Source organism: Melospiza georgiana, chromosome 20 (genome assembly GCF_028018845.1).
Source record: "Melospiza georgiana isolate bMelGeo1 chromosome 20, bMelGeo1.pri, whole genome shotgun sequence".
In the NCBI taxonomy this organism is placed as follows: Eukaryota; Metazoa; Chordata; class Aves; order Passeriformes; family Passerellidae; genus Melospiza; species Melospiza georgiana.
Window position 1 is genome coordinate 6734937 of NC_080449.1, and position 27957 is coordinate 6762893.

The 27957-nt window shown below is 51.0% G+C and overlaps 1 protein-coding gene across 1 annotated transcript in view; it reads right to left on the reverse strand.

The window, feature by feature from the left end:
• Positions 1-118: 118 nt before the first annotated feature.
• MEGF9 (multiple EGF like domains 9) overlaps positions 119-27957 on the reverse strand; it is a 52392-nt gene continuing 24553 nt past the window's right edge. Inside the window, exons 2-6 of the mRNA XM_058038507.1 lie at positions 27576-27768; positions 14242-14381; positions 10103-10246; positions 8101-8373; positions 119-4934 (exon numbers count right to left, since the gene is read on the reverse strand). Coding sequence (XP_057894490.1) covers positions 4486-4934; positions 8101-8373; positions 10103-10246; positions 14242-14381; positions 27576-27768 — 1199 coding nt within the window. The 3' untranslated portion in view covers positions 119-4485. The remainder of the gene's footprint in view (positions 4935-8100; positions 8374-10102; positions 10247-14241; positions 14382-27575; positions 27769-27957) is intronic.

Sequence of the window (27957 nt, forward strand, 5' to 3'; positions counted from 1 at the left end):
ATGAAGGAGTAATTCTCTTGGAACAAATGTTATTACTGGGATGAGATTGGATTCAATCCTTTCTGTCACTGGGAAGACTCTTGCTGAAATTCAATGAACAAAAACACAAATGCAAAAATCCAAGTGGCATAGATACAAATTATATACATTTATTTTTATTCATTTTAAATAACATTCTTCTGTATAAATTCTGACATATATTCAAATCATACACTTTTTTTTTTCTTTTTAGAAATGCATTTGTAAGCATAGCATATGCTTGGGGGACGCTGTATTTGGATGCAGAGTGAGACTGATGGGTTTCAGATGGGAGCAAGTACAACTTTTAAGGCCCACATTTTTCTTATTTTAATCCATTCCTCTGACACATAAAGAGCAGAGTCCTGTGGGAGCTCACTCTAAAACTTCACTTTAAAGAGAAAACTATTTTTATATCCTTTATTTAAAGGAGACTGTGCAAACTTTCTGCCACATTTACATTGTCTGTAACACTGAAGAGGATGATGCTGCACAGCAGTGGTTAAGGATACCTGAAGGATGGGTGCTGGATATTTCCCCTCCTCTCTCCTAAATGGCTGCTAAGTTTGCTCAGCCTGGTCCAAGGGAATTATCATTCCAGTGGCTGACATCTCCTGACAGCTCCCCAGGGCTAATGCTCCTCGTAGCTATTTCCAGCTACAGTGGTCCACGAGATTGGAGATCATCTCTCCTCATTAGCTCAACCACTTTTCTGCATGTCTGCTGCTCTCCAAGTGCTCCCCCAAGCTGAGATCCCTGCAGGCTGCCCCAAACCCCAGCTCTGTGCCCTTCATCTGCTCCTTCTGTCCCTTTGCCTTTACAGCCGGGCTGGGCTCACCCCAGCCAGACCAGCTGGGCCGTCACCCTGCCAGGGACGGTGCCTGGAGCTGCTGTCCCACATCCACCATCCCCTGCCCTGTCACACCTGCCCTCTGCCCTGCAGCTGCTGTCCCATGCCAGGAGTGCCCTCCCTGTGCCAGCCCAGCAGCTGGGCAGCATTCCCAGGCAGAAGGTGCTGCAGGGGCCATCAGGAACACCTCGTGTGCCTCATTGCCACCTCAGCCCCACAAGTCACCAAGATGCCCTCCCCTGGCCTCACTGGCTGCTCAGCTGGGCCTCAACACAGCCCTGAGAGCCCACTTCTGGTTTTGCTGCCCTTACCCCACCCTCAGGACACAGCTCAGCCCCTGGGGAGCCTCATGACAAGCCATGGCACACAGCATGGTGCTGGTGGCCTCCTGGCACAAGTGTCTGAGCTCTGCCACCCCTCCAGGTACAACCCAGCCCAAGGTGACTGGAGACAGAACCAGCTCAGCTTCTTCCTCCCCTCCTGTGCTGCCAGGGGAACTGATAAGAGCACGGATGAGCTGATCTCACATCACCAAAGGCAAACATGAAGCTGTTTATTCTTTCCCTGCTGAGGCATTGATCTCCATTTATTACTGTTGCTCCTGTGTGCCAAGGCCTGGGTGGCTGCTGTGTCATTCTGCCACTTGACAAGCACGGTGCCAGTGCCACATCCTCGCTATTCAGGAACATCCTGTGCCATCCAAATCCGGGCAGTCAGGTCCATCCAAGCTTCCCATCACATCTCCAGGCTGTCTCCATCCCTTCATCCAGCTGTGCACTCCACAGGCAGCAGCTGTCCCACCCTGCAGGGCATCCTGACTCCTCCTCTTCCCAAACACAAAGCCTTTGGATTCCTTTGGAGGTCACAAGCAGCCCAGATGCCAACACCTCCCTGTGCTGTGGCAGGCAGGGACCAGGAGGGCTCAGCACCTGAGCCCACGCTCTGCTGGAGCAGATGGTCCCTCCTTCTACAGTGAGACAAAATCCAAGCCTGTTCCTCTTACAAAGCAGCCCACAGTCACAGCAAAATTTAAGGAAGAGGTGTTTTGTGGCAGAGATTAAAAAATCTGCTAAAGTATTTTAGAAACATTAAAGTGAACAACCTGTCCTTCGATTTGCTTGCTAGCATCAGTCCCAGAAACCAACACTTCCTAAATTACCTTTCCTCAGCCCATGAAGTGACCAAGTGCAAGTGTATCACTGGATCAGCACCTCTAAATAATTACAACTTCCAGGAAATTTTCTGTCTTGTCACCATCCTGCTCTTTAAAAGTCTGATGAGTAACTCAAGGATTAGCAATTTAGCAATATCCAGATTTTCTCCTCCAGTCCTCCCCCGTTTTATAGCTAAAAGTAACACTGCTCTGAATGACAGGAGCCAGATTTATTACCTGAAATATGGGACCTCACCCTGGCCCACTGCAGGCAACAGGAGCTTTTCCATCAGCTTTTTTGCTTTATATGCAATTCCACATTCTGCCCTCACCATTTCCCTTGGTCATCCTCAACAATTTTCATTCTGACTTGCCATGCCTCAAGTTTAAATCAGGCAGCAAGTTTTTGAGGCAGAAATGCCATCTTTGAGCTTGTGTTTGAATCACCTACTTCCCCCCCTGCCAGGTTTCCAAAGGTAAGAGAAACCTCCTCACAGCACTGAAAACAAGTAAATAACCAACATGTTCTCTCTACCATTTCTCATCTGGAGAAATATTCACTTTTTCCGGGCTCAGAGGATACATCCACCAGCTTCTGTCTCACCATTGCCCACCATACAGCAATGCAGCTGCACCTCTGAGGCTGGGCAAGAGTGAGGGGAAATATTTGTTTCTTGCCCTGTTTCCATGCAGTAGTTTCATTTCCAGAGGTGGGAGAGATGGCACAGCCCCTACCCCAAGGTACACACACTGCAGGTACCACAGGAGCTCCATGGTGTGACCTCCTGTGCAGTGCTGCCTGTCAGTTGTTCTCTCTGCTAACAGCCCACCAGCCTCCCACCAAAACCAGGGCAATCTGTAAAACCTGTTCCCTGCAGTGCTTTTTTAACAGCTCATTCCCCACCACCACCTTGTGCTACTTTAAATTCCAAAACCATCTGTGCCTTTTACCTTCCGAGCCTCGAAATTCACATCAGGTCCTGCGAGCTCCTCATCCCAAAGCTGCTCCCACCCAAATCCAGGAGACCTCTGGCCCTCAGGAGGCCAAGGGGCTGAGCTCAGCCCTCCAGCACGTCCCCTCTGCCGTGTCAGCTCAGCAGGGATGGCACTGGGATCCCTCCACACGATGAGCACCCACTTGGGAGAACCTCAGCCAACGAGCCCAGGCTCTCAGGGTGGCTGTGACAGTGTATTTGCATTTTGTAGAGAGACTTAAAAGCAAGGAATGCATTGGTGCATCCAGTTTTTGGACACCTACTCAGCCCTAGTCATGGCAACACTGGTATTCACTCTGTATTTGAAGGAATGGCAAAATTTGACAAGATACAAGTAGGGAGCACTCACATTTTCTCTAAAAAAGAAGTTATTCAATGACAGTGGAAGAAAAGCTTTAAGCAGTTGGTGTTTGCCAGAGGCCCAGCTCCAACAATATTGCCATCTCATTTACAGTATTTTGAACAATCCTCATGATTTTTTCTTTTTTAAACAATGTCACTAACGCTGTACAATTAAAACCTAGAGGATAAAACATGACCTGGGGAGTGGGGGAGGTTGGGGAGGGGCTCATGGTTTTGTTGTTGGGGATTTTTGGTTGGTCAGTTGGTTGCTTGTCTTTTTTACAAATAATTACAAATACAATTCCAAGAAGATATATTACATTTTATATACAGAACACACCATTTCTATCAGGGTAGGGTAGTAAGCCTGGCTTTTATTTTTACATGGCAACCCTGAGATGTCTTGTCGTCTTCCCTTGCACAGAAACTATACAAGTTCATTAACTCCTTCTAGAAAAAAATGGATTGCTATGTCTTAATAGCATCATCACCCTGTATAAATACTCAGAAAGGGAAAAGCTTAGTCTCTTCCCTAACTCAAATGTTCTTAGGATTTTTTCCCATTTCCCTGCTTAGTGGGAACAAATAATGGTGACTTTTTCAGTGTGCACCTCACTCCTCCTACTTGCCTTTTGGTAGTACAGTGAACAATTACTTCCCTTTTTTTTTGTTCTCCTTTTCAAATAAGTTTCTGTCAGGAATGAAGATGATGCTTTTCCAAAGATCTGTTTCCTGAAATTCCACTGTTAATTCATGAGCTACTTCTCAAACTAAAGGATGAAGACACAAGTGTTGGGTTGGCTGGAAACCAAGTAGCTTCTGACTCCTCATTGGGTTCTGCTCTCTCCACCCCACCACCTCTTCATAAAAAAAGCTTCAATTCAGTTTATAACAACAGTGAATTCTATGGATCTTTATGGAGAACACTGAGTGCATTTCACCACACTACCTGAAATTCAGGTGTACCACACTGTCTCCTGTTCACCTGCAAGCTCCAGCACGCCTTGCACCAGAGAGCATCTGAAGAGCAAATTCCTCTGCGCGGAGCCTTGGCACGGATCCCGACACCCCTTCCACAAGCCCTGGAACTTTTTGAGAAGCAAACTTTGGAATAGCTGGATGACTTTTTAAGCTTTAAAATTATGCATGGGAGTCGTCAGCGTGAGCTGTCCATTGGGGGCCACCTCATTGCCATCATCTTCCAGCAGCCCCGACACGTCAGCGTTGGGAATGCTGTCGTGGTAGCTGCTGAAACTGATGTTGTCCTCTTTGAGCTCAATGGTCCAAAAGGGAGCGTTCAGTTTTCGGTTCTGATACTCACGGTACATGTAGACAGCACCCACAAAGCCCATCAGCAGGACCACAACAATGATGATCACTGTCAAAATAATGATGTTAAACTGAGTCCATGAAACATCGGCGAAAGCAGAGGTGCTGTTGTCAGAGGAGCTTATAGGAAATATTGTCTGTAGAGTTGTTGGTGACAAAGTACTGTTTAGCACTGCCGTGGAAAAGGATGTGGCCTTGGTGGTATTTGGAGCAGAAGTTGTAAACTCCCTTGGTTCTGGAGTGACTTCTACAAAACAAATTAAAAAATGATCAATAAAAAAATTTGCTGAGCTGAAAATCGAACACAAATGTAAGAGATTTGACATTTACATCACAGTTATTATGGCAATTAAGGCTACACTGCTAAAGTGGTATTTTTTCAAAGCAGTTTAGAAAATCTCTGTCCAGGGAGGTGTGTGGGGTTTTTTTAATACAATGCTGTGTGCTAAGTACCCACAGGACTGCTCTGAAAGGCCTGGTGCTGAGGGACAGGTACAGCAGTCATGATTCAATGTTCATACAGGAGCTCATGATGACAGCAAGTCCCAGCCCAGCTCCTGTTCAGAGCAGGAAAATGGGGCTTTACCAAGCTCAGCAAGTTCAGACTCTGAACCAGCATGTCCCTTGGTGTCTGTGTGGGCTGCACACTCAGACACAGCAACTCCAGGAGCTTAAACCCTTCACAACCAGTGCACCAGATGTTGGACTTTGTTCTCAGTATTATTATTTCTACTTGTACAAACAAGAAGATCAAAACTGAAGAAATGAACCACAAGTACTCAGCCATCCCAGCATTTTGCAGTGGGTTCAGTGTTTGCACCATTTTAGGTAAAAGGGCAAAATAACCTCAGTTCTGCTTTTGAATAAAGTCAACCACATGGAGATCCCCAGTCTACACAGCTAGAAGCAGGAGGTCACCAAATCTCAACAAAAAAAGATTGTGGATGTCCTTCAGAAGCTTTTGAACACACCAGAGGCCATTTGGGATCCTGGTTTGGTTTCAGCTGCTGGCATAGGTGCCCACAGGAAGGATCAGAACATGAGAACTACCAGACTGTGCTCTGTCTTTTCCTAAATAGACAAGAACCTGCCTTGCTTCCTGCAGCCATGGATAAACTCCCTTCTCAGTTCAGGAGTCAGGATAACCTTGAGATCTCAGAAGTGGGATGTGAATTCATTACGCCTGCATCAAACCTGCTGAGCTACAGGCCTCAGAGAGCACCACAAATCTGTAGCATTAAGCTCACAAATGTAGCTAATAAAGCATTTCCTCACATGAATAACCTGATCTATTTTAGAGTCTCAAGTTCAGGCAACAGGAACACTCCACAAGCTGAAGCCTCAATCAGCCAGAATGTTCTCTGCACCTATTGCTCCACAGGACTCTCTGCATCCTCTTTCCCACTCTCTTCCTGCCAAGAGAAAAGCAACTTCATTTTAAATCCATGTACAGCTGCAGCAATTACAGCTGATGGTGCCATGCTGTACAGATCCAGCTTCCAGCTCTCCTGAACATCTCCTAATTATGACTGAGGAGCAGAGTCACTTCCGAAGGACTAATTTTGCACTAAGTTCCATCTCCAATGGCAACAGGAGCTGGAAATATTCAGCACATGTCCTGCCACGGGCCCTCAGGGGAACTCCCACAAGTTAACTTTGGGCTGTCACATTCCCAGTTCAGGCAACTGAGAAAGAAATTCCTCTGGAGGGGCATCACACACCTGACTGAGGTTCTGCTCAGAGTCCCCTCCCTGCAGCAGCTCCTCTGTTCCCTCAAGCTGATAAGGACACTCAGGGTGCTGAATGCCATTTCTCCATGGCATGACAGGCAAAATTTTGCAATAGGAAGCAACACGACAGGAGCAAGAAGTTCCTGGAAAACCTCTGGCTTTGGGAAAAGGGCATGAGGAATTTAGTCATCATTTCCAAATTCCTTCACCAACACTCAATCCCTGGCAAAGCTGTAAGTAGGGAAAAAACAGAACCGAGACAATGGCTGATTCACCAGCAAGGAAACAGCACTTTTCTGGCTTTATGTGTGAGTCAGCATCAGCTCAGGGCTGGCAGGGAGGCCTGGGGTGAAGACATTTCCTGGCACTCCCAGGATGGTCGCGGTGAAGTGCGGGGCTCTGGCCCCGGCGCCGCTTCCGGGCCGTGACACGGCGCTGCCTGTTCTGCTCCCGGGGCCCTGCCAGCCCTCCAGATGTCCCAGAGCAGCTCCTTGAGAGCAGCAGCTGCTCCCTCAATGGGCTGCTTTGGCAGCTTTGACAGGAGCCTCACATCCAGCTGCTTGATTGAAGCGCCGGCCCTCAGAGCTGCTGCTGCCTCCTGCAGTGGAGCAGCTCTGGCAGGAGGCCACACACCCGGCCCTGGGAAGGCTGCAGTGCTTGGCTGGGTGGCACAGAGCCACCGTGCACCAGGGTGAGTCCTGCTGTGCCACCCCATGGCAGCAGGAGCACCACCTGCTCTGGGGCTGAAAACACTCGCTTTGGTCCTTTGAATATCCTCTCTATGTGCCTTCACAGCATCACAGAATAATGAGGCTGGAAGAGACCTCTAGCATCAAGACTAAGCTATGCCCTAACACCTCAACTAGACTATAGCACCAAGTGCCATGTCCAGTCTTTTTTTAAACAAATCCAGATCATGGATGAGCTGATGTAAAATCGCCATTTCCAGCCCTGCTACAGCTAATGAGCATCCAACTTTGTTGTACTGATCATCTCCCTGAGCAGGGAAGGACTCTGTGATTACACACCCAAGTGAGCAGCACAGGAGTGAAAACCACATTAGCTCCTGATGGAAGATCTGAATTGAATCTCTGCCCATGACAAGGACAAATTTGTGCCCAAATACTTCCCTGAACTCTGGGTTCTTTCATCTAATACATCACACTGGTAATGCTTCCATGCATGGTGTTGGACATCCACCATGAAAACCAACCTCCAGATAACCACTGAAGGAGCAACTCCAGAACCATTTTCTCTCATTGTACATTAAATACATTACAAATAGATTGAGTTTTTTCCAGTTTGCTCACTAGCAATGCCTGCCAGGGTCTGGAATCAGGGTGGTTAGAGAGCTAACTCTGAAACACCCTTCAAGGCCAGGAGGCACCAACAACTGTGTGCTGGAATTGCAGGTGGTGGAGTCACCGTCCCTGGATGTGTTTAAAAAAGCCTGGACCATGATTTAATTGATGAGGAGGTGTTAGGCCATAGGTTGAACTAGGTGATCCTTAAGGTCTTTTCCAACCCAGTTCATTCTGTGATTCTGTTACAAAGATCTGCTTTTCTTCTCTGCGCCAGAGTCCAGACGAACCTAAACTAACACAAACAATTACCAGCATTCCCTCTCCAACCTTTGTCCAGCTGCACAGTGAGCCTTGCCACTGACTCGAGCAGCATTTTTACCTTTCCTGGTGCAGTTGGTGCCCTGGGAGTCCCTGGTGTAGCCCTCCTGGCAGAGCTCACAGTGGAAGCCCGTGGTGTGGTACAGGCAGCCGATGCACTCGCCGCTGTCGGGCCGGCACACGCTGGGGGACAGCGCGGGGTCCACGTTCCCATTGCACTCACACCTCGTGCAGATGCTGTCTGAGTTGTAGTAGCCCTTGTCACACTGGTTGCAGTTGAGGCCAGTGTACCCTTCTATGCACTGGTCACACCTCGGAACGCTCTCACCAGGCTCTGCAGAACACAGAAAGCAAAGCAGGGATGTGGCACAGCCCTTGCAGAGACACCCCTGATGTGGGGTTTGTTCTGTGGGGGTTGTTCTGAGGGGTTTGTTCTGAGGGGTTTGTTCTGTGGGGCTTGTTCTGTGGGGTTTGTTCTGAGGGGTTTGTTCTGTGGGGTTTGTTCTGAGGGGTTTGTTCTGAGGGGTTTGTTCTGTGGAGTTTGTTCTGTGGGGTTTGTTCTGTGGGGCTTGTTCTGTGGGGCTTGTTCTGTGGGGCTTGTTCTGAGGGGTTTGTTCTGAGGGGTTTGTTCTGTGGGGCTTGTTCTGTGGGGCTTGTTCTGAGGGGTTTGTTCTGTGGAGTTTGTTCTGAGGGGTTTGTTCTGAGGGCTTTGTTCTGAGGGGTTTGTTCTGAGGGGTTTGTTCTGAGGGGCTTGTTCTGTGGGGCTTGTTCTGAGGGGTTTGTTCTGAGGGGCTTGTTCTGTGGGGCTTGTTCTGTGGGGCTTGTTCTGAGGGGTTTGTTCTGAGGGGTTTGTTCTGTGGGGCTTGTTCTGTGGGGCTTGTTCTGAGGGGTTTGTTCTGTGGAGTTTGTTCTGAGGGGTTTGTTCTGAGGGCTTTGTTCTGAGGGGTTTGTTCTGAGGGGTTTGTTCTGAGGGGCTTGTTCTGTGGGGCTTGTTCTGAGGGGTTTGTTCTGAGGGGCTTGTTCTGTGGGGCTTGTTCTGAGGGGTTTGTTCTGTGGGGCTTGTTCTATGGGGCTTTTTCTGAGGGGTTTGTTCTGTGGGGCTTGTCCTGTGGGGTTTGTTCTGTGGAGCTTGTTCTATGGGGCTTGTTCTGTGGGGGTTGTTCTATGGGGGTTGTTCTGTTGAGTTTGTTCTGTGGGGCTTGTTCTGTTGTGTTTGTTCTGTGGGGCTTGTTCTGTGGGGTTTGTTCTGTGGGGCTGACCACAAGGCACCCTGACAAAAATCAGCAGTCACAAGTATTGACCAATCTCAAATTTTGAGCTGAAAACACAGCTTCTGAACTGCAGCACTTTCTCTGTTAGTAGGGGAAAAAACAGCTATGGGGAGTTTTGATGCCTTGTACCAATCTCACAGAGCAAACTCAGCACGTTGCTAAGGAAATAAATTATTATTCCTGAACATTTCCATCTCAAGCAGGCAATTTCAGAGAACAGCTGGAACTGTATCAGGGATGCTTCCAATCCAAAGGAACTTTTGGGCCTATACAAAGCCAGAAGCAGCTTGCTTGCAAAATTGATCAGGGAAATGTTAAAAAAAGCCTTAGATATGACTATTACAGCTCTGACTTGTCTCAGTTACATTGGAGAATCTCTGCATGGAGTCCCATGGAGATGTTCAGAAGCAGACTCAGAAGTCTGGAGGGCTACATGGCACTGCTGAGCAACTCCTGCCCCCCTCCTGGCTGCCACAAGCTCAGCAGCTTCTCTGCAAAACTCTGCAGGTTCTTCAGAGCAGAGTGCAGAAACACACTGGGAGCTGGAACCAGGCTTTAAGATCCCTTCCAAGCCAAACCATTTTGTGATTCTGATCCCTCCCCTGCACAGCGGCTCTCACGAGAGGCAACACAAGCACCAGGGACCCATCACAGCAGGTACTGCTTCCAGTGCCCACAACCAGGAGCTCCACAGGCTGGAAAACACCTTGCTGGGCTGACACACTCTGAGGGGCAATGTAACTGAGGAGAGAACCTTCATTATGAGGAATTAGAGCACAACAAGAGCCTCACCTAAGTGGCAGGTGCCAGTGGATGCCACAGTGGAGCAGGGGCAGCGCTGGCAGCCGTGGGCAGGCTGGGTGCCCCGATAGAAACCCTCCTTGCAGAGCTCACAGTGCTCCCCCTCCGTGTTCTCCTGGCACTCCAGGCAGGTGCCTGAGGAACAGAGAGGAGAACAAGCAAACATTCAGCAGCAGGAACTGGAGCAGAACATTTGGAGCAAGAATTCACATGGAACACTCTCAATTATCAGAGCTCACAGGTGGTTTTGGATGCCCTCTGGCCAAAACATGAGCCTGGCCTCTTATGACCTTCTGATGCTCATCCCCACACACACAGATAATGTGAAAAAGCAGGTGGCCCCAGCAGAGAGGCCCCACAGCTCAGCACTAAAAGGTCACTGCAGGTAAACACAACTTATCAGTGTTAAAATTCTCCTCAAGGAAAGCAATTTCAGTTTGCATTTGTACCAGTGAGATGGAACAGTGATGCTGAAAGTCCCCCACTCTCATGAGGGGTCCCTGAGGTTTATGCCTTTGGTTTTTTGTGTGTAGCCTCTTCCTGGGTACACCTGTACACCTGGGCTGTGGTCAGGGGTGAGGACATGCCACTGTCCTGCTCTGGGGACAGGCAGCTCCATCCTACCAGTGTGGCTCCAGCTCCTGACCCCAGGACAAGGCAGCAGCTCCCTGACCTTCCCAGAGAAGCAGAGAAGAAGAGAGGACTCACATGAGCCACCTGCCCTTCCTGGGGAAGCCCCTGAATCAGAAACTCAACGTGCCGTGTCCACAGGCACCGTCTCCTAATGGCCTCCAAATTGCATTTTGATACTACTGTGACCCAGAAGAAAAATCTCCTTAGTTACAAAAGCACAGCCTCTGTATAAAGCCCATCCATCACCAGGAACATGCTGTAATTCAGCTGGCTCCTCGGTGAGGTTGCAGGGAGCTGAGGGAAGATTGGATTAAATCCCATGTACCAGAGTCTGCAGAGGCAACAGCCCTTTCTATAAACTGGGGTGGCCCAGAGCAGTGGGAAAGCACAGCCAGATCCACTGAGCTGACCCAGCAGTCCTGGGGGATGGGGAGGTCTCATATCAACATCAACCACAGGAAAAAATCCTGATTGAGGTTTGTGCTGACTCTTAGAAAGACCACAGCAGATTTTCTTATTAATATCAGAACAGTTTGGCTCCCTCACAGTCCTGACACGGCTGCTGCTCCTCAATTCCCACAGTGATGACTCCACAGCCAAGCACCCCCAGGCAGCCTGGCATGTCCTTGCAGCCAGCCCTGCTGCCAAGGGCAGGAAGCAAACCCAGGAAGAGGCTGATTCACCCACCCAGCAGGGCCCTGCCAGCACCCCTTGCTCAGCGTCACCTCCCACACACTGTTTGCTCTTCCCTCAGCAGCCTGTCAGGCACGAGCCAGTGGTTTTTGTGGGAGAGATGTCAGATTTAGAAGGGAAAATTATCTGCTGTGCTTGGTTTCTCCAGCTGCAAACCTGGATGAGCTGTTTCAGTGGGATGGATGTCTCGGACAGGGAAGTTCATCTGCCTGGTCACAGCAAGGCTGCCTTGGACAGTGCTCCCCAGGGGCATAAATCTGGAATCACACCTGTGCTGCCTTGGTCATTTCAGGAGCAATGTCTTTCCCATCAGCAGAAAGCACCCACATCCATCCCCAGCAGCCCTGCAATGGCTGTGTTTCCCTGAGTCAGCAGCTGCTCAGCCAGGCAGAGCATGCACAGGCATGCAATCAGGTATCACCGTGGAGAGCCTTAATAATTAATGGCACTTCTCATCCTGATAATGCCCTCAGGAAGGATCAGACCTCACAGGACCCCAGCTGGGGAGCACCAGCCCACCTCAGTGCACAGACTCACACAGTACAAGGGTCGTGGCAGAGGAAGCTCTGTCAGCTGGGGAGCTCCTGCTGCCCAAGTTATTTATTTATGCCCAGTAATTTCAAATATTCCTCCTGGCCAGAGCGATGCCAAGCAGGAGCTGGCTGCAGAGCCAGCAGAGGGAGCCCAAAGTATAGCATGAATGGGAAAAAAACTTTGAAATTTGGACAAAGGCTACACAGAATTGATGTAAAGCTAGGGAGGTCACACAGAATGCAGTCTCTAGAGCAGGCTCCAATCTAATTTTTAATGAGCTTCATTCTCTGTTCTGGTTTTGTTTGGTTCCCTCAGCCACAGCAGCATAAAGTTTCTGTCAAATCAACAATAGGTCATTAACCAAAATGAGGGATTTCCATTGCAATGCTGTGGGCAGCACTGGGCAATCCCAGCAGAAAGAGCAGCCCCATCCCAGGAGCAAGGTCTGTGCTGGGTTTTCTTTGATAAATCAAGAGCAGGAGGAACACTGAGGGAACAAAAAGGAAGAGCAGATTATCCTCCTCCTTCACAAAACCCACACACCCAGCTCCAAATCAGTGAGACAGCTGATGTGTGCACAGCTCTAGTGACAGCCTTGTATCCCTCAGCACTGGCAGGACATCAGCACACAGAGCTCAGTATAGAGTGAATGCAGTAATTCATCCTCAAGGGAACGCAGGAATTCACCCCAGGGAATGCAGACACAGTGCCCACAGAGCAGGGCAAACACAGCCCATGAGGGAACCTGGGCATTCCTGTGCTGCAAACACAGCCCATGAGGGAACCTGGGCATTCCTGTGCTGGAAACACAGCCCATGAGGGAACCTGGGCATTCCTCTGCTGCAAACACACAGCCCATGAGGGAACCTGGGCATTCCTCTGTGCAAACACAGCCCATGAGGGAACCTGGGCATTCCTCTGCTGGAAACACAGCCCATGAGGGAACCTGGGCATTCCTCTGTGCAAACACAGCCCATGAGGGAACCTGGGCATTCCTCTGCTGGAAACACAGCCCATGAGGGAACCTGGGCATTCCTCTGTGCAAACACACAGCCCATGAGGGAACCTGGGCGTTCTTTACTGCAAACACTCAGCCCATGAGGGAACCTGGGCATTCCTCTGCTGGAAACACAGCCCATGACAGAACCTGGGCATTCCTCTGCTGCAAACACACAGCCCATGAGGGAACCTGGGCATTTCTCTGCTGCAAACACAGCCCATGAGGGAACCTGGGCATTCCTCTGCTGGAAACACAGCCCGTGAGGGAACCTGGGCATTCCTGTGCTGGAAACACAGCCCATGAGGGAACCTGGGCATTCCTCTGTGCAAACACACAGCCCATGAGGGAACCTGGGCATTCCTGTGCTGGAAACACAGCCCATGAGGGAACCTGGGCATTCCTGTGCTGGAAACACAGCCCATGACAGAACCTGGGCATTCCTGTGCTGCAAACAAACAGCCTATGAGGGAACCTGGGCATTCCTGTGCTGCAAACAAACAGCCTATGAGGGAACACAGGGGCACAAATTGCCCAGAAGTACCTGATTTCATGAGCTCTGCCAGCAAATTCTGCAACATTACTTTTAATTATTATCCCTTTCTAAGCTCCTGGATAAATATTACAGAACTGGCTTTCAGCCTGCAAGTTCTGAGGAGAGTTTGAGGAGAATTTGGAATTTGAAGCAGAAGAGTTCTCCTCCAGGATCTCTCCTCCCAGGTGACATTACAAAGCAATTGGGCTCCCCATGCACTCCCATAAGCTGCTCAAGCACAGGTGCCTCAACATTTGCACACCATCAATATCTGAGTGAGAGACAGTCAAAGAAATAATCAGGGAAAATGAGCAAGGCCAATTTACAAAAAGTGGGCAGTATTAATGAGATGCTGGCAGTTTTTAGCAGCTCTAATCCTGTTATCTGTGGCAGCAGGTCCCCTTACGTCAGTGCCAGCCCAGGGTATGTTTCCAGGTAAACAGCAGCTAAACAAAAGGTCTTTAAAAGCCCATGTTGTGTGTTTGTGTAAGTGCAGAGAACAATAGAGCCCCAGTTTTTGATACAGGCTGCTGAGTTAGGGCTCTGGGCTAAAGCACACAGCTCTCACAGCCTTCCTTCAAAGGAGACCAGCCCCAACCCTCCATTTCCATTTCAGTTTAAGGTAAAGATTTTGGGTGTACAAGGCACAAAGATGTAGATGAAGGGCACAAGGGCAGAGTGTGCTGAATGAGAACAGAAAAAAGAGGGGGCAGGCGAAGGACAAGAGGACATCATCACCTGTGGAGCTGTCACAGCTGTGGGACAGGTTGTTGCACTGGCAGGGCTCACACGTGCTCTGGTTGAACCTGTAGAAGCCCTCACTGCACTGGTCACACTTCAGGCCCGTGACACCAACCTTGCACTGGCACTTCCCAGAGCTGCAGAGGAAAAACAAACAGTGAGATCTGGCTGTGCTGGCAGCATCCAAGGTACAAACCTGCAGGCAGGGTTTGGGACTCCCTGTATTCCTTTCTGCTGGAAGCAGGACATGAAACACAGGGACAACCATTTCCAAACAGTGATGGGGACTTCCAGAAAGGACGAGTGTCTGCCAAGCCAGTTGCCCTGACAGCAACTTCCAGCTGGGCACCAGAAATCATTGCTCATTCCAGAAAGCCAGTTGCCCAGAGCCATTCCCTTGCATCAGATGCTCCCACAGCCCCTCTGGAGTCCCTGCTCCACCTGCACCAGCCCTGGGTCCTGCAGGACACTGGCACAGCCATGGTCACTGTGCCTGACCCATCCCAGAGCACCCACCTGGCTCATCCTCTCCCCTCCACACCAGGGCTGAGCAGCACCTCCCAGATTTTCGTGTGAGCAGACAATTCCCTGCTCACCAGCTGCTCTGCTGGCTCCCCTGGGAGCTGGGGCAGCAGCTCATGTGTCCTGCTTGGCTCCAGCCAGGGCAGGTGTCAGCCACCTGCACTCCCTCCTCTCCTCCTCCATGATCCCATTTATCTTTCCCCATCTCCAAGGACCCCTCTCTGCAGCTGAATTCCACCCAGCAAAGCCAGGGAGAGACAACAGAGGGTTCTCCCCTCCCCAGCAGAGGTTTCCACTGCAGCTGACCCAGCCAGGAGCTGTTTGCTTGGGCACAGTGTGACTGCAGGGAGGGTGGAGCTCTGCACTGTGAACACACAGGGCATTGCTGGTGGCTGCCATGAGCAAACAAATACCAGGAGCTATAAAAAGCAAAGGTTACCCTCATTCCTTTGGCTTTCTGTGCTACTCTCTCCACACAGAGAGCTTCCAATGCTTTGCTTTCATAACAGACTTCATACACTGGCAGCATTTAGCTCAACCCTCAGAGGAATCCCAGGAATGGATAAATGCTCCTTCCCATCCAGCCCTGGGCACAAACACTCTGGAGGTGCCTCATCCCACCTGGGCACACTGGGAACAGCCAAGCCAAGGGACAGAGAGCACTCAGTGCCCCTGCACATCCCAACAGCCCCGGGGGCACCTGCAGGAACCCCAGCCCTGCCTGCTGCAGGGAGCCACCACAGCAACCCAGATAAACAGCACTGGTCCCCTCCAGGTGATGGATTTATCTGCAGAGGGGGTGATACAGACAGACAGACAGACAGACAGACAGCCCTTCCATGCTGCATCACCCTTGGAGCTCTCCCCTGTGTAACCTCCTGCCCAAACACCTTTGAAACACCTTTTAAAGTCAGCATTTCAGGGCTCACTGTGCCTGCACAAAGCTCATCCATTGTTCCCTCTCTCCTCCTGGAAAGACTGAGCAAGGCACAATTTGCTCCTAAAAGCCTCCAGAAAAATCTGCTGATTAAAACTAATAGATGTTTGATGCACTGCTGATGTGTTGTTTTTAACTGAAATGCTGTAGATTGAGATGTTTTGGGCAAGACATTGCTTCCGTCAGAAATCAGCATAATTCAGTATTTCTGTTGTTTGTTTGTTTGCCAAAGGAATAAGGAACTACTCCCCAAAATACAGACCTCAGCCCAAGGGGCTACACAATTAAATACCTGCAGAATCTGAAATCTCAAGGATATTTAATGGCCTGATTACAAGAAGAAGAAATAAATATGATGTTTCCTTGCTCTCCAGGCCATTATCTGGAAGTGCAGCAGGCAGATGCAAAATTCAAAGGCATGCTGGTAAGCAGCTCAGTATGTTTGGCTGGTAAGCAGCTCAGAATGTTTGACTTTTAAAGAGCTTTTCACAAGACCCAACATTAATCCAAACGTTGTCACAGTGTTTAAAATGAGCGCAAACAAAAAGCAGCTTTTTAATATTTGCTCCTGCCTGCTACTGCTATTCCTGTAAGAGGGCAGGGGCAGGCAGGGAAAAGCAAGTGCTGTGGGGAGGAAAACCTGATGTTTAGGCTGCAAACACATCTTTTGGGGATGCAGCATTTGAGCTGCATCATCCTCACCCTCCCTGGCTTCCTCCTGGAGTTCAGAGAGCTCTGTTTGACTCCCTCGTGTCCCTGACCCAGCCTTTCTCTCAATGACACCCTCCTCTTCCTCCCTGCTTCCACACAGACTCCCATTTCATTGCTTTCAAGGAGTTTTATTTCCCCAATGACCCTGCTGGAGCTCAATTCAGCATTTTGGGGCACAGTCCCTTGATTTTACTCGTTAGCTTAGAAATAACAGGAAAGAAAGCTTAAAAAAGAAGAAGAAGAAAAAAAAAAAAAGACTGTTTGGAAAGTTTGGTTTGAATGCCTCTTGAACAGACCTTTTCTCAACATGTTACACATGGCACAGAGCCAAGTCCTGCATGTGCAAGAATTAAATCACTCAGCAAATATAAAGCTTTGCCTGTGGTCATTGCTTCCACAGAATAAAGCCCCCTTACAACACTCCTTTTTATAGCTCCAGCCCAGCAAAGTCTGTCAGACACTTTTTAAAGCAAAGGTCAATGATATAAATGCATTGAAACCACCAAAAAAAAAAAAAAAATCCTGTTAACAGACCAATTGTGCCCATAAAAATCCAGAAATTTGAAAGAAAAGACCCACAGTTTAATACTTGCACAGTGAGAACTGAACTGGATTTTGAGTATCAGCCAAGAATTTCTTTTTGGGGGGAAGTGGGGAGAACGAGGGGGATGGGAAGAGGGAAACGTTTTGATGCAGCAACATCAATTACTCAACTCCACTTCAGATGATGATTAACCCCTGTGAGGCCAGCCAACGTTCAGCTCTCACAAAGAATTGATACAAATATCTGCTGGGATAAAACCAGACTCCCAGTAATCAAAGTCTCCTGCCAGCATCGGTTTCTAGCAGGTTTTTATGAATACACTCACTCTGGGGAGCGTGTAGGTGGTGTGTGTCACCATCACATCATCCATCAACCTTACAGATGTTTCCTACTGATTAAAACCATCACCAGCACATGAGGCACTGGCCAAAGGAGCAGGCAGTGACTGCTGGTCAGGGACAGCCACATCCAAGGCTTGGAGCCAGCATGGAATGATGGAGGGACGTTGAGATGCTTGAGCGTGTCCAAAGGAGAGCAACGAGGCTGGTGAGGGGCTTGGAGCACAAGCCGTATGAGGAACGACTGAGGGAGCTGGGGTTGTTCAGCCTGGAGAAAAGGAGACTCAGGGGTGACCTCATCACTCTCTACAACTTCCTGAAGGGTGCCTGTGCTGAGCTGGGGGTCGGTCTCTTTCTCTGGGCGACAACAGACAGAACAAGAGGACACAGTCTCAAGCTGCGCCAAGGGAGATGTAAGCTAGAATTAAGGAGGAAGTATTTTACAGAAAGAGTGGTCAAATACTGGAATCATCTACCCAGGGAGGTGGTGGAGTCATCATCCCTCGAAGAGTTTAAAAAAAGACTGGATGTGGCACTTGCTGCCATGATCTAGTTGAGGTGTTAGAACATGGGTTGGACTTGATGATCTTACAGGTCTCTTCCAGCCTAGAATTTCTGTGATTCTGTGACCCCTGGGGACAAGGGCCATATGGCAGGTTTGGGACCCCCCAAGGCAGGAGCACCCTGTTCTGCCTCAGGGGCTGGACTGGGACACAGCCACCCCAGGCAGCAGCATTCCCACAGCCATGGGGCAGGGCAGTGTAAATAAAATATTGGGGCAGCAACAGCCTACACCCCAAATTATGTCTCATTTCCAGCTCCCTTCCACTCCTCTCAAGGGGGAAGAGCCATAGGATCCCAACACTTGCCAAGAGATTTGTGCCATTGGTGACAACCAAGTGTTCCCTGAGCTGGGATTTTACACAGGACTGCAGCTTTACAGGGACAGAAGTCAAGGGGACACAGCAGAGACACCCAGCCCTGCCCTGGGCACTGACAGAGGCAGTTTTGATCCACCTGAAGTGTCTGAGGATCAGGGAACACAGAGAACAGGGAACACAGAGCATCCTGCAGATGATTTCCTGCCAGGTCTGGTGGCTGGGGAAGGACACAGTGAGGGGCTGGGCTTGGAGCTGGGGCACTGCCCTCACTTTGCACAGGCTGCACAGGAACTCAAGGCCTCATCACAAGGGGGAAAAAGCATTAAAGTGTCTGTGATCTGAGACAGAGCACAATGTGCAGCCTGCAGCCACATCTGCAAGGGGTCCCCACTCCTCCTGCACAGAAACATCTTGATTTTAGCAGGGACGTGACAGGCACAAGATGGATGGGAGGATGAAGGACCATGGCCTTAGGGGCTGTGGGGAGACAAGCTGTGCACAGTTAATGGTCTCACAGAAACCCCTCAGCGAGCTCCAATCATTCCTCTTCTTCCTTTTCTTCCCCCCCCCCCCCCCCAAAGGAGGAGGAATGGAGAAATTAATTTTGAATAAATTCCCAGACACCAGGAAAGCCCCAGTCAGAGCCCAGGGACTCCCTGGCCATGTCAGACCCAGTCTGAACAGCACAGCACCAAGCTCTTGTGCCTTTATTTTCAAAACATGTGAGATTGGTCAGATTTTGGGGCAGAGGCAGAGAACGAGGGAGCTCCCATGGGTCTCAAACCATGCAAAACCTACAACAAGAGTTTATCCAAATACATTTATTGTTTTCCCTTGAAGCCCAGAGCACACAGCTCACCCTGCCCAGCTCAGCATCTCCCCAAGCAGCCCCAGGAGAGCTGGGCAGGGCCACACTGCCCTAAAAAAGAGGGAAATGAGGGCTAAACCAGCCCTTCCTGGCCATCTCCAGCTTCACCTGTCCCTTTGGGAAGCCCCAGTGACAGCAATGTCCCTCAGCTGTCCCAGCAGGGCACAGGGTGTCCCTGGAACAGCCACAGCTCACAGCAGGCACTGTGGGAACGAGGGAAATCGTGTTGAACCATGAGCATCTCTAAAACAAACCCCATGAAAAGGTTTGTCACACTTTGATGGGATAAGACAAAAGGATTCTGTGCAAGATTAGGAGGATTCAGAAGAGATGGCTCCAAAAATGGAGTGTTCCTCCAGGGAGCTGGGCTCCTTTAGTGCTGATTTTCTGGGGTGTCTGACAGCAGCCAGGGCAGGAATCTCTCTTACACCTTCCTGGGCAATGTGGAAAAGTTCACATTTGAAAACCAAATGCTCCAAGACACTTTGGTGGGAAAGCAATGCTGTTAACACTCAGAATCACAGAATCATTCAGATGGAAAAGGCCTCCATGATTACTGAGTCCAACCTTTGATCATCCCAGAGCCCTGAGTGCCATGTCCAGTCTGCTGAACACCTTCAGGATGGGGACTCCACACCTCCCTGGGCAATGCTACACAACCTTTTCCATGAGAAATCCTTCCTGATGCCCAACCTGGTGCAGCTTGAGGCCCCATCCTGAGGGTACCAAGCACCCTCCCAACCCACGTGCTGACTTTTCTGTCACTCAGTCATTGAATATCAGCACGTGGGGAAGGGGAGAGCAGGAAAAAGCCCCTACCCAAAGCTGCTGGTGGCTGAGGTGGCTCTGTGGGAGAGCCAGTGGGGCCAGGGCCAAGCCCTGCAGCAGCCACCAGCTCTGAGTGAGCCCCTTTGTGGAGGGCACAAGAAGCAGAGCTTTATGGGGGCCAACACTGGCCCATTGTGTGCCACATTCCTCACTCCGTGCTGGGGCATGGCAGCTGCTCTGTAGGGCAGGAGCAGGGGCACTTCAACACTTCACAGCTCTGAAAGGCCACTCTGTAAATGTCAAAGGGCCACCTTGTCTGGCCACCGCCGCCTCCGCAGCCCCTGCTCCCCCAGCAGCCAGGGAAAGCCAAGAAAATCCAGCCAGGGCTCTGGAAAGCCAGGAATCCCCAGCTAGGGCTGTGGAAAGCCAGGAAGCCCCAGGCAGGGCTCTGGAAAGCTGTGAATGTTCAGCCAGGGCTGTGGAAAACCAGGAATCTCCAGCCAGGGCTGTGGAAAGCCAGGAATCCCCAGGCAGGGCTATGGAAAGCTGGGAATGTTCAGCCAGGGCTGTGGAAAGCCAGGAATCTCCAGCCAGGGCTGTGGAAAGCCAGGAATCCCCAGGCAGGGCTATGGAAAGCTGGGAATCTCCAGCCAGAGCTCTGCAAAGCTGGGAATCTCCAACCAGGGTTGTGCAAAGCCAGGAATCTCCAGCCAGGGCTATGGGAAGCCAGGAGGCTCTGGAAAGCTGGGAATCTCCAGGCAGGGCTATGGAAAGCCAGGAATCTCTAGGCTGAGCTCTGGAAAGCTGGGAATGTCCAGCCAGGGCTGTGCAAAGCCAGGAATCTTCAGGCAGGGCTCTGGAAAACCAGGAGGCTCTGGAAAGCCAGGAATCCCCAGATAGGGCTGTGGAAAGCCAGGAATCTCCAGGCAGGGCTCTGGAAAGCTGGGAATCTCCAGGCAGGGCTGTGGAAAGCTGGGAATCTCCAGGCAGGGCTGTGGAAGGCTGGGAATCTCCAACCAGGGCTATGGAAAGCCAGGAATCCCCAAACAGGGCTCTGGAAAGCCAGGAATGTCCAGGCAGGGCTGTGGAAAGCCAGGAATGTCCAGGCTGTGCCCTCTGGGTGAGGTGCCCTTGAAGGAGGGGAGGGAGGCAATGGAAAATCCACACTGACCCTGCAGAGGGAGGCTGGATGGGATCCTGCACAGTTCCAGGAGTTCCCCACTCACAGCAAAGTCTCAGCCTCAGCTGGTGGGTGCTGGATTCCCAGAGTAACCCTGGGGATCATGTGCAGGGAGCCAAAAGGACACATCAATGGGGGTGCCAGGGAGATGGGGTGGTCTCCACTGAACATCCACAGTGCCCAAAGGGGCCCCTCCATCCCCAGACCTCAGACAGCAGAAGACCCAGGGTACAAGCAGTGCCTGAAGTACACACTGGGCGTCACCTCTCAACCAGAATTTAACCACAAAACTTAAAAAGTTGAGCCCATATTTCTTTGTGAGGCAGTCAGTGCTTGCCAGAGCAGCAAAGTTTGCAACAGACAACACAGGAATGGCAAAGCCTGCTGGAAAATCCCCAAAATAACAGGATTTCTGAGAAGCCATAATTACCATAGGGGAGATGATAACAATCCACCTCTCCCTGCTGCTGTGTCCAGTCACTCATTCATTTCCCATTCCTGCCTGCAACTGAATAAAAATTGGTTCAGGTGCCTTTACCTTCCTGTGGGGGGAGAGAGGAGGAGGAGAGCTAATCAGATATAAAGGATGTGAGAGGCTGGGATAGGGGAGAGATTTAGATAATTAAACCATGCAGAAAAATAGGCTTTAACAGGGTATTCTTCTGCTTTTCTGACGTCCACATGTAATAATTTCCGCTACAAAACAAGATCTGTTCTCTGCAGAGTGATGCTGACAAGGCATTACTGGGAGATAATGAGCCACCAGTTGTGCTCATCCAATCTATAAAAGGGACAGCAGTCTTTTTAAAGAGAAAAAGGGGGTTTGTCTGGTTTTGGGGGGGTTTTAAAGCACAAGTCCTTGAGGGTTTCAGCTCCCAAGGTCACATCTCCAAAGGGGAGCAGTGCCTGGTGTGGTTTGCTGGATTGCTGAAATGCAGCAGGATGGAAAGAGATCCCACTCAAAAGAGAGACATTTCAGAAGTGTGATGACACTGTGCAGACAGAAAATGAAGATTTTTATCTATGCAAAACAACAACTCCATCACTTCCCCCAAATAACCCCCAGGGTCTGGCATGGCCAGCAGCCCTGCAGGCTGGTGAAGCTCCACAAAAAGCTTGAATTTCAATGGATCTGCATTTCCTGATCACTGAAAAAACCCCACCAAATCCTGCCTCACATGGGGTCCAAGGTGTGTCCAGACTGTGCCACACCAGGCTGTCCCCACAGTCTCTTTGCTCCCTCCCACATCCCACCAGCTCCCCAGACCCACTGTGTGGCTCTCCCTGCCCAGCTTCCAAGGTCCCCCAGAACCCCCAGCCTTTATTCAGAGGCCTCAACAAAGCACTTTGTCCAGGCTCTTGCAAATCCCCACGAGCTGGGGTCACAGGATCAGCCTCTCCACACAGAATGCCACCACAAAGGAGCACACAGGGATGGCCCTGCCCTCCCTGCTCCGGGGCACAGCCATGCCCAGGGACACTCTGCCTTCACTCCTTTTAACGTGAACACAAAGCCTGAGGTCCCCTGAAGGGGGTAATGCATCTCTGAATTAATACTTGAGTATTTATATGTGTGTTATCATTTTTTCTCCCTTTTTCCACTGGAAATGAGTGACAGGAGCTGTCTCTCACATGAATTATGCCCAGCCTGCAGCACAAGCCATGCAGGAATTGGGATCACAGGGCTGTCTCTGCAGCTGCTGGCTCAGCAAAGCAGCAGAGCACTGCACCCTTGGCCATGGGGTCTCAGCCCACAGCAACCAAAGGAGACCAGACATCACCTTCAGGCTGTCTGCTGGAGTTCTGCTTCCTTCTACTTGTGGGGAAACTGAGGCACAGGCAGAGGGAGCAACTTAAACTGATCCACAGTTCCCAGTTTAACAGGCATCTCTTTGCTCTAGGGACAGTGGCAGCATATGTGCATGATTAGTTTTGAGATTTTTAAGGAAACTGGGAAAACCTAACCCAGTTTAGATGGCTAACCTGGGTTTAGGTAAACCATGTGGCAAAGCTGTGTCAGGGGAGGTTTAGGATGGATACCAGGAAAAGGTCCCTCCCCAGAGGGTGCTGAGCACTGGAAAAGGCTCCCCAGGGAATGGTCCCAGCCCCAAGGCTGCCACAGCTCCAGCTGCAACATTCAGGCACAGGGTGGGATTGTTGGGGTGTCTGTGCAGGGTCAGCAGTTGGACTGGATGATCCTGGTGGGTCCCTTCCAGCCCAGAATATTCTGTGATCCCTAAAACCCCCAGCAGCCACAGCTCTCCCCTTGTTCCCTGGCACTGCTGCATCACTTCTCTTCCCTAGAACCAAGTTTAAAAAACAAAACCTGCCAGGAAAACAGGGAATTGAGGGCTGAACCCTCCTGCCAGGCAGCAGCATCTCTGAGCAGCATCTCTGCTTCACAGCTCCACTCCTCACTCACATCCCAAACCCACAGGAGCACCCACGCAGGGCCAGCTGCTCGTGGGCTAAACATGCTGCCCCCACAGCTTCAGGAAAGGAAGAGCCACTCACACCCCAGTGCTGGGCTGGGAAAAGTTGGGATAAACACCTCAAAGGAGGTAAATCCAGGCCAACCCTCCTGCAGATGAGCTGGGTCACACTGGGCTGCCCTGGGCCATGTCTGCAGTGCCACATGGGGATGGGCAGCGCTGCCAGCAAGGTAAAAATAAACAAAAACTGCACAGTCATCTGCCATCTCCTGCTCCTCAGGAGGGGGATGCTGCCTCATCCAGGCTGCAGTCCTGCTCCTTCACACCCCACAGCCAGAAGCCAGGTTTGCATGGAGAATTATCTCAGGGTGTGTTTAAAGAGCTGAGCCTGCACAGCTCCTCACACCAGGGCACGAGGGCTGCAGAACCAAAGGCTCCTCACACAAACCTCCCTCCCTCTCCCTGCTCACCCCAGCTCTGTGTGCTGGCTCACCTGGGGACACGGGTGGCACTTGGGGTGCCAAAGGGTGCAGAGGGCCAGAAACACCATGAGGAGCCCCAGTGCTGCCCTGGTTACTGGGACTGGAGACCACCAACCCCAGCCCGCTCCTGCTGCCTCTGCCTGGCTCCCTGACCAGCCTTGGGGAGCCAGAGATGAGAGCTCAGGCACAGGACTGCTGCTCACATGAAAGAAAAAAGGGAAAAGAATTGCACAGGGGAGATGTGGGCTGGCCAGCCATGGGGACCTTCCCCAGCAGCACTGATCACCTCCACTCCCCACCAGGCTGGGAGGTTCTGCTTTCCTCAGAGGACACAGCACAGCCCTCAACTCAAGGGCTCCAAAAGATGGTGAGAGATGCAGCTCCTGGCTGGGGCTACATCCCCATGGGCTGAGGGCACTGCCAGGCACCCTCCCCACTTGTCCCTGTCCCCAGAGCAGGCACACAGCCCTGCCAGCCCTCATGTGCACCCACGTGAGTCACCATGCTCATTCTCCACCACTCTGACCTTGACCGTGGCCCTTGGAACTTCAGCTTCTCTCCCCACCCTTCCTCCATGGACTGTGAACACTTCCAGGCCACAGCTATCTTTAGCAAGCATCTGCACCGCATCCAGCCCAAAGAAATGTGATTTTTGTGTGAGGTTTCCAGGCGTTTACCACAGCAGGGACAGTTCCCTCCCCTGTCCACGATGTGTCAGCCCTCTCTGAGCAGCCCAGGGCTCCATTCAGCCCCTCAGCCTGAGCCACACACAGCTTTTCATCCAACAAAAAAACCACCCAAACCAGAGCACAGAAATGCTCTGCCATCCCACAGGGGGATCTGTGTGGATCTTCCTAGATTATCAAATTTAAACCACCACCAAAACAGAGCTTTGATTAGCAGCCATGGAGCCCATTCATAGCGACAGCATGTCAGGTCAATGTTCACTCCCAAAATCAACTCTGCGCCTCAGGAAAGGGATTTTTTTAATTTTTGTTTGATGGTCTGCATTTGAGGTCTGGTTAACAAACAGGGCACTTGGGTTGCCATCTGGCCAGCCCAAGAGCGTGCTGAGAAATAATACAAATAATCATCATATGGTGGTGCTGTATTTAAAAGGCACTTTTACAAAAGCCTGGGAGAGCTGACTGAAAGCTAAGAGGGATCTTTGTGTGCCCCGAGGGCTCGGCCTTTGGGCACTCTGCCCCTCCAATCAGCCACCCTTAGAAAGGGTCAGAGTCCAAAATCTCTGCTGCTGTTCCACCCACAGCCCCAGTGGAACAGCCATGGCTCTCCTCTGAAGCCTCACACAGGAATTCACTTGTGCAAGTCGAGCTGGGCTGGTGCTTTATTAAATAAATAAATCGTACAACTCACAGGATTTTCCATGTCAACAAAACAGTAGCTGGTTGCTGGTATTGGGCAATGCCTGCGTGCCTCATCCCTGAGCAGAGACTGCCTGAGGGACACTGCTGCTCCTCCAGGCACTGCTCAGCAGCCACCCAGGGCTGCCAGCACAGAGCCAAAAATCCCTTCCTGCACTCACACACCCACTGCCCTGCAATGCATGGGAGGTTCTCCTACCCATCAGCCAGATCCCCCCATCCCTGGTGCCTGCCCCCAGCCCTGCCAGCTGCAGCAGGAGCTGTGCCCAGCCCTGGTGCCCCCTCTGACACTACAGGAGCAGGGGGAGCACCTGCCCTGCTGCCCTTTGTGTCCCACTCCATTTTCCCACACACATCACCACACCAGCCCTTCTGATGCCCCCAGCCCTGCAACACAGACAACTGACCTATTTTTCTCTTTTTAAACACCCAGAGGTCATCTCTGTCTGCAGCAAACCCCTGTGGGGCGGGAAGGGAAACAGAGTGATCTCTGTTAGCAACATCCCCCTCCCCAAATCTGCCTCCACGTCTCGCCCTGTGCTGTCTCTTCTGAATGGCTGAGAATGAGCATCTCCCCCATCCCTCCAGGCTGGGAAATGGTGCTGAGGAGAGGCTGGGCAGTCCCTGCTGTTTCTGGCTCCACACAGATGGCTCCAGCTCCACCTCATTCTCCTTCACAGCTCAGAGCATCTCACCTGAAGCTCCCAAGGGCGTTCCGTGGCTCCCCTCATGCAGTGAGACATGGGGAGACACCAGACATGTCCATGCTTCACCCACTGCCCAGCAACTCAGAGCTGGGGTAAGTTAACCCAGTTAACCCAGTTGCTCCATCAGCATTTCCCCTCCTCTCCCAGTTCCCAAGGATAAGATTTGCCCCATCTGCCTTTCTGCCCAATTCGCCTTTCCAATAGATCTGACCACAATCACACTTTCAATTCTGTAGCAAACCCTGATGCATCCAGGCACATCTTCCCATACTAAAACAGCCACAAAAAAAAAAGTGATAAAACTTCATACTTTCCACCCTCAAGAATCACCTCTTTTAGTAAGAAGGTCACTTTCCTCAACTGGAGAGCTACTTTTAAGTTATGAATTGTCAGAGCTTATGCAAGCAGAAAAATGCAACACTGAAACAAAAAGGAAGGACATCAACAGAGGGTTTGGTCGTTTGGGAGAAGATAATGTATAAAATAATTACAGGCAGCATGTCCCTGCAGAGCATTCTGACTCTGACTCAGCCCCTGTCCTGGCAGGGACCTGCAGGTGTTCAACACACACTGAGCCCAGACCCAGCCCTAGAAGACAAAAAGGCAGCCTGGGAAGGCTGGAAGCTGCTGCAGGGTGGTTGCTGAGCTCTCCTCCAAGGAGAGACTTTGCAACTTGCTGTCCCCATGAGCACAAGGTGCAGAGCCAGTGGCCCAGGGCTGCTGCTGGGTGTGATCCTGCAGAACAGAGATCCTCCAGCTCAGGCACTGCCTCTGATGGCTGACAGATCACTGCTTGGAAAACCATTGCGTGCCAGCTTTCACAGGGCAAGATGTGAGGGTGGGTGAGGTGAAATGAAGAGGAACACATTCATTATACAAGAGCTCCAGCATCAGCTCTGCTGCCTGTAAACACCAGGCAAGGCAGGAGCTGACTCTGCTCTCGGGCCGCCGCTTCCACCCCAGTGCTCAGCGAGGGCAGAGCACAAAGCTGTGCCTGCCTCTGGCATAAAACCCATCCCTTTGGAAAAGAAACCCCTCCACAGACCCCAGCCCCTGCTCCCCTCCCAGCTCAGGAGTGAGGGCAGTCCCACTAAGACATGCACAAGGCATTGGGAGAGGTTCTGCCTCCATGTGACTCCAAAACACAAGTCAGCTCCCTTGGGGGCTGCCAGGGCTTTTGCCACAACCACAGATATTTTCATAATTCAGCTCTTGAATGAGGAAGAACAATCTTCATGAATTTTTATAAGACCAGCTTCCCTCCTGCTTATTTTTTTTTCCTTTTAAACACCAGCACAGACGACAAGACCTGCTCCTGCCCAAAACCCAAACCACACCAAATCCCAACACTTTGTGTGCAGGACCGTGGGTTACTCACTGGTCAGCTCTTGAATTTTTATAATTCAGCTCTTGAATGAGGAAGAATAATCTTCATAAATTTTTTTTAAGACCAGCTTCCCTCCTGCTTATTTTTTTTCCTTTTAAACACCAGCACAGACGACAAGACCCGCTCCTGCCCAAAACCCAAACCACACCAAATCCCAATGCCTTGTGTGCAGAACCATGGGTTACTCACTGGTCACACTGCTCACTGGTGGCTCCAGCAGGGCTGCAGCTGCAGGGCTGGCACTGCTGGCCTCCCAGCTGGGGGAAGAAGCCGTGGGCACAGCTGTGGCAGCGTGGCCCCGTGTACCCAGGCAGGCAGTGGCACTGCCCCGTGGTCAGGTTGCATCCGGCGCTGCCCACCGAGCTGCAGTTGCACAGATCTCCTGCAAGGAAAGAGAAACAGAGGCATGGAACCACAGAACTGCAGAATGGCTTGGGCTGGAAGGGGCCTTAAAGCCCATTTGATTCCAAACTCCTTCTGTGGGCTGGGACAGCTTCCAGGCTGATCCAAGCCATGTCCAACCTGGCCTTGGACACCTCCAGGGATGCGGCAACCACAGCTGCTCTGGGCA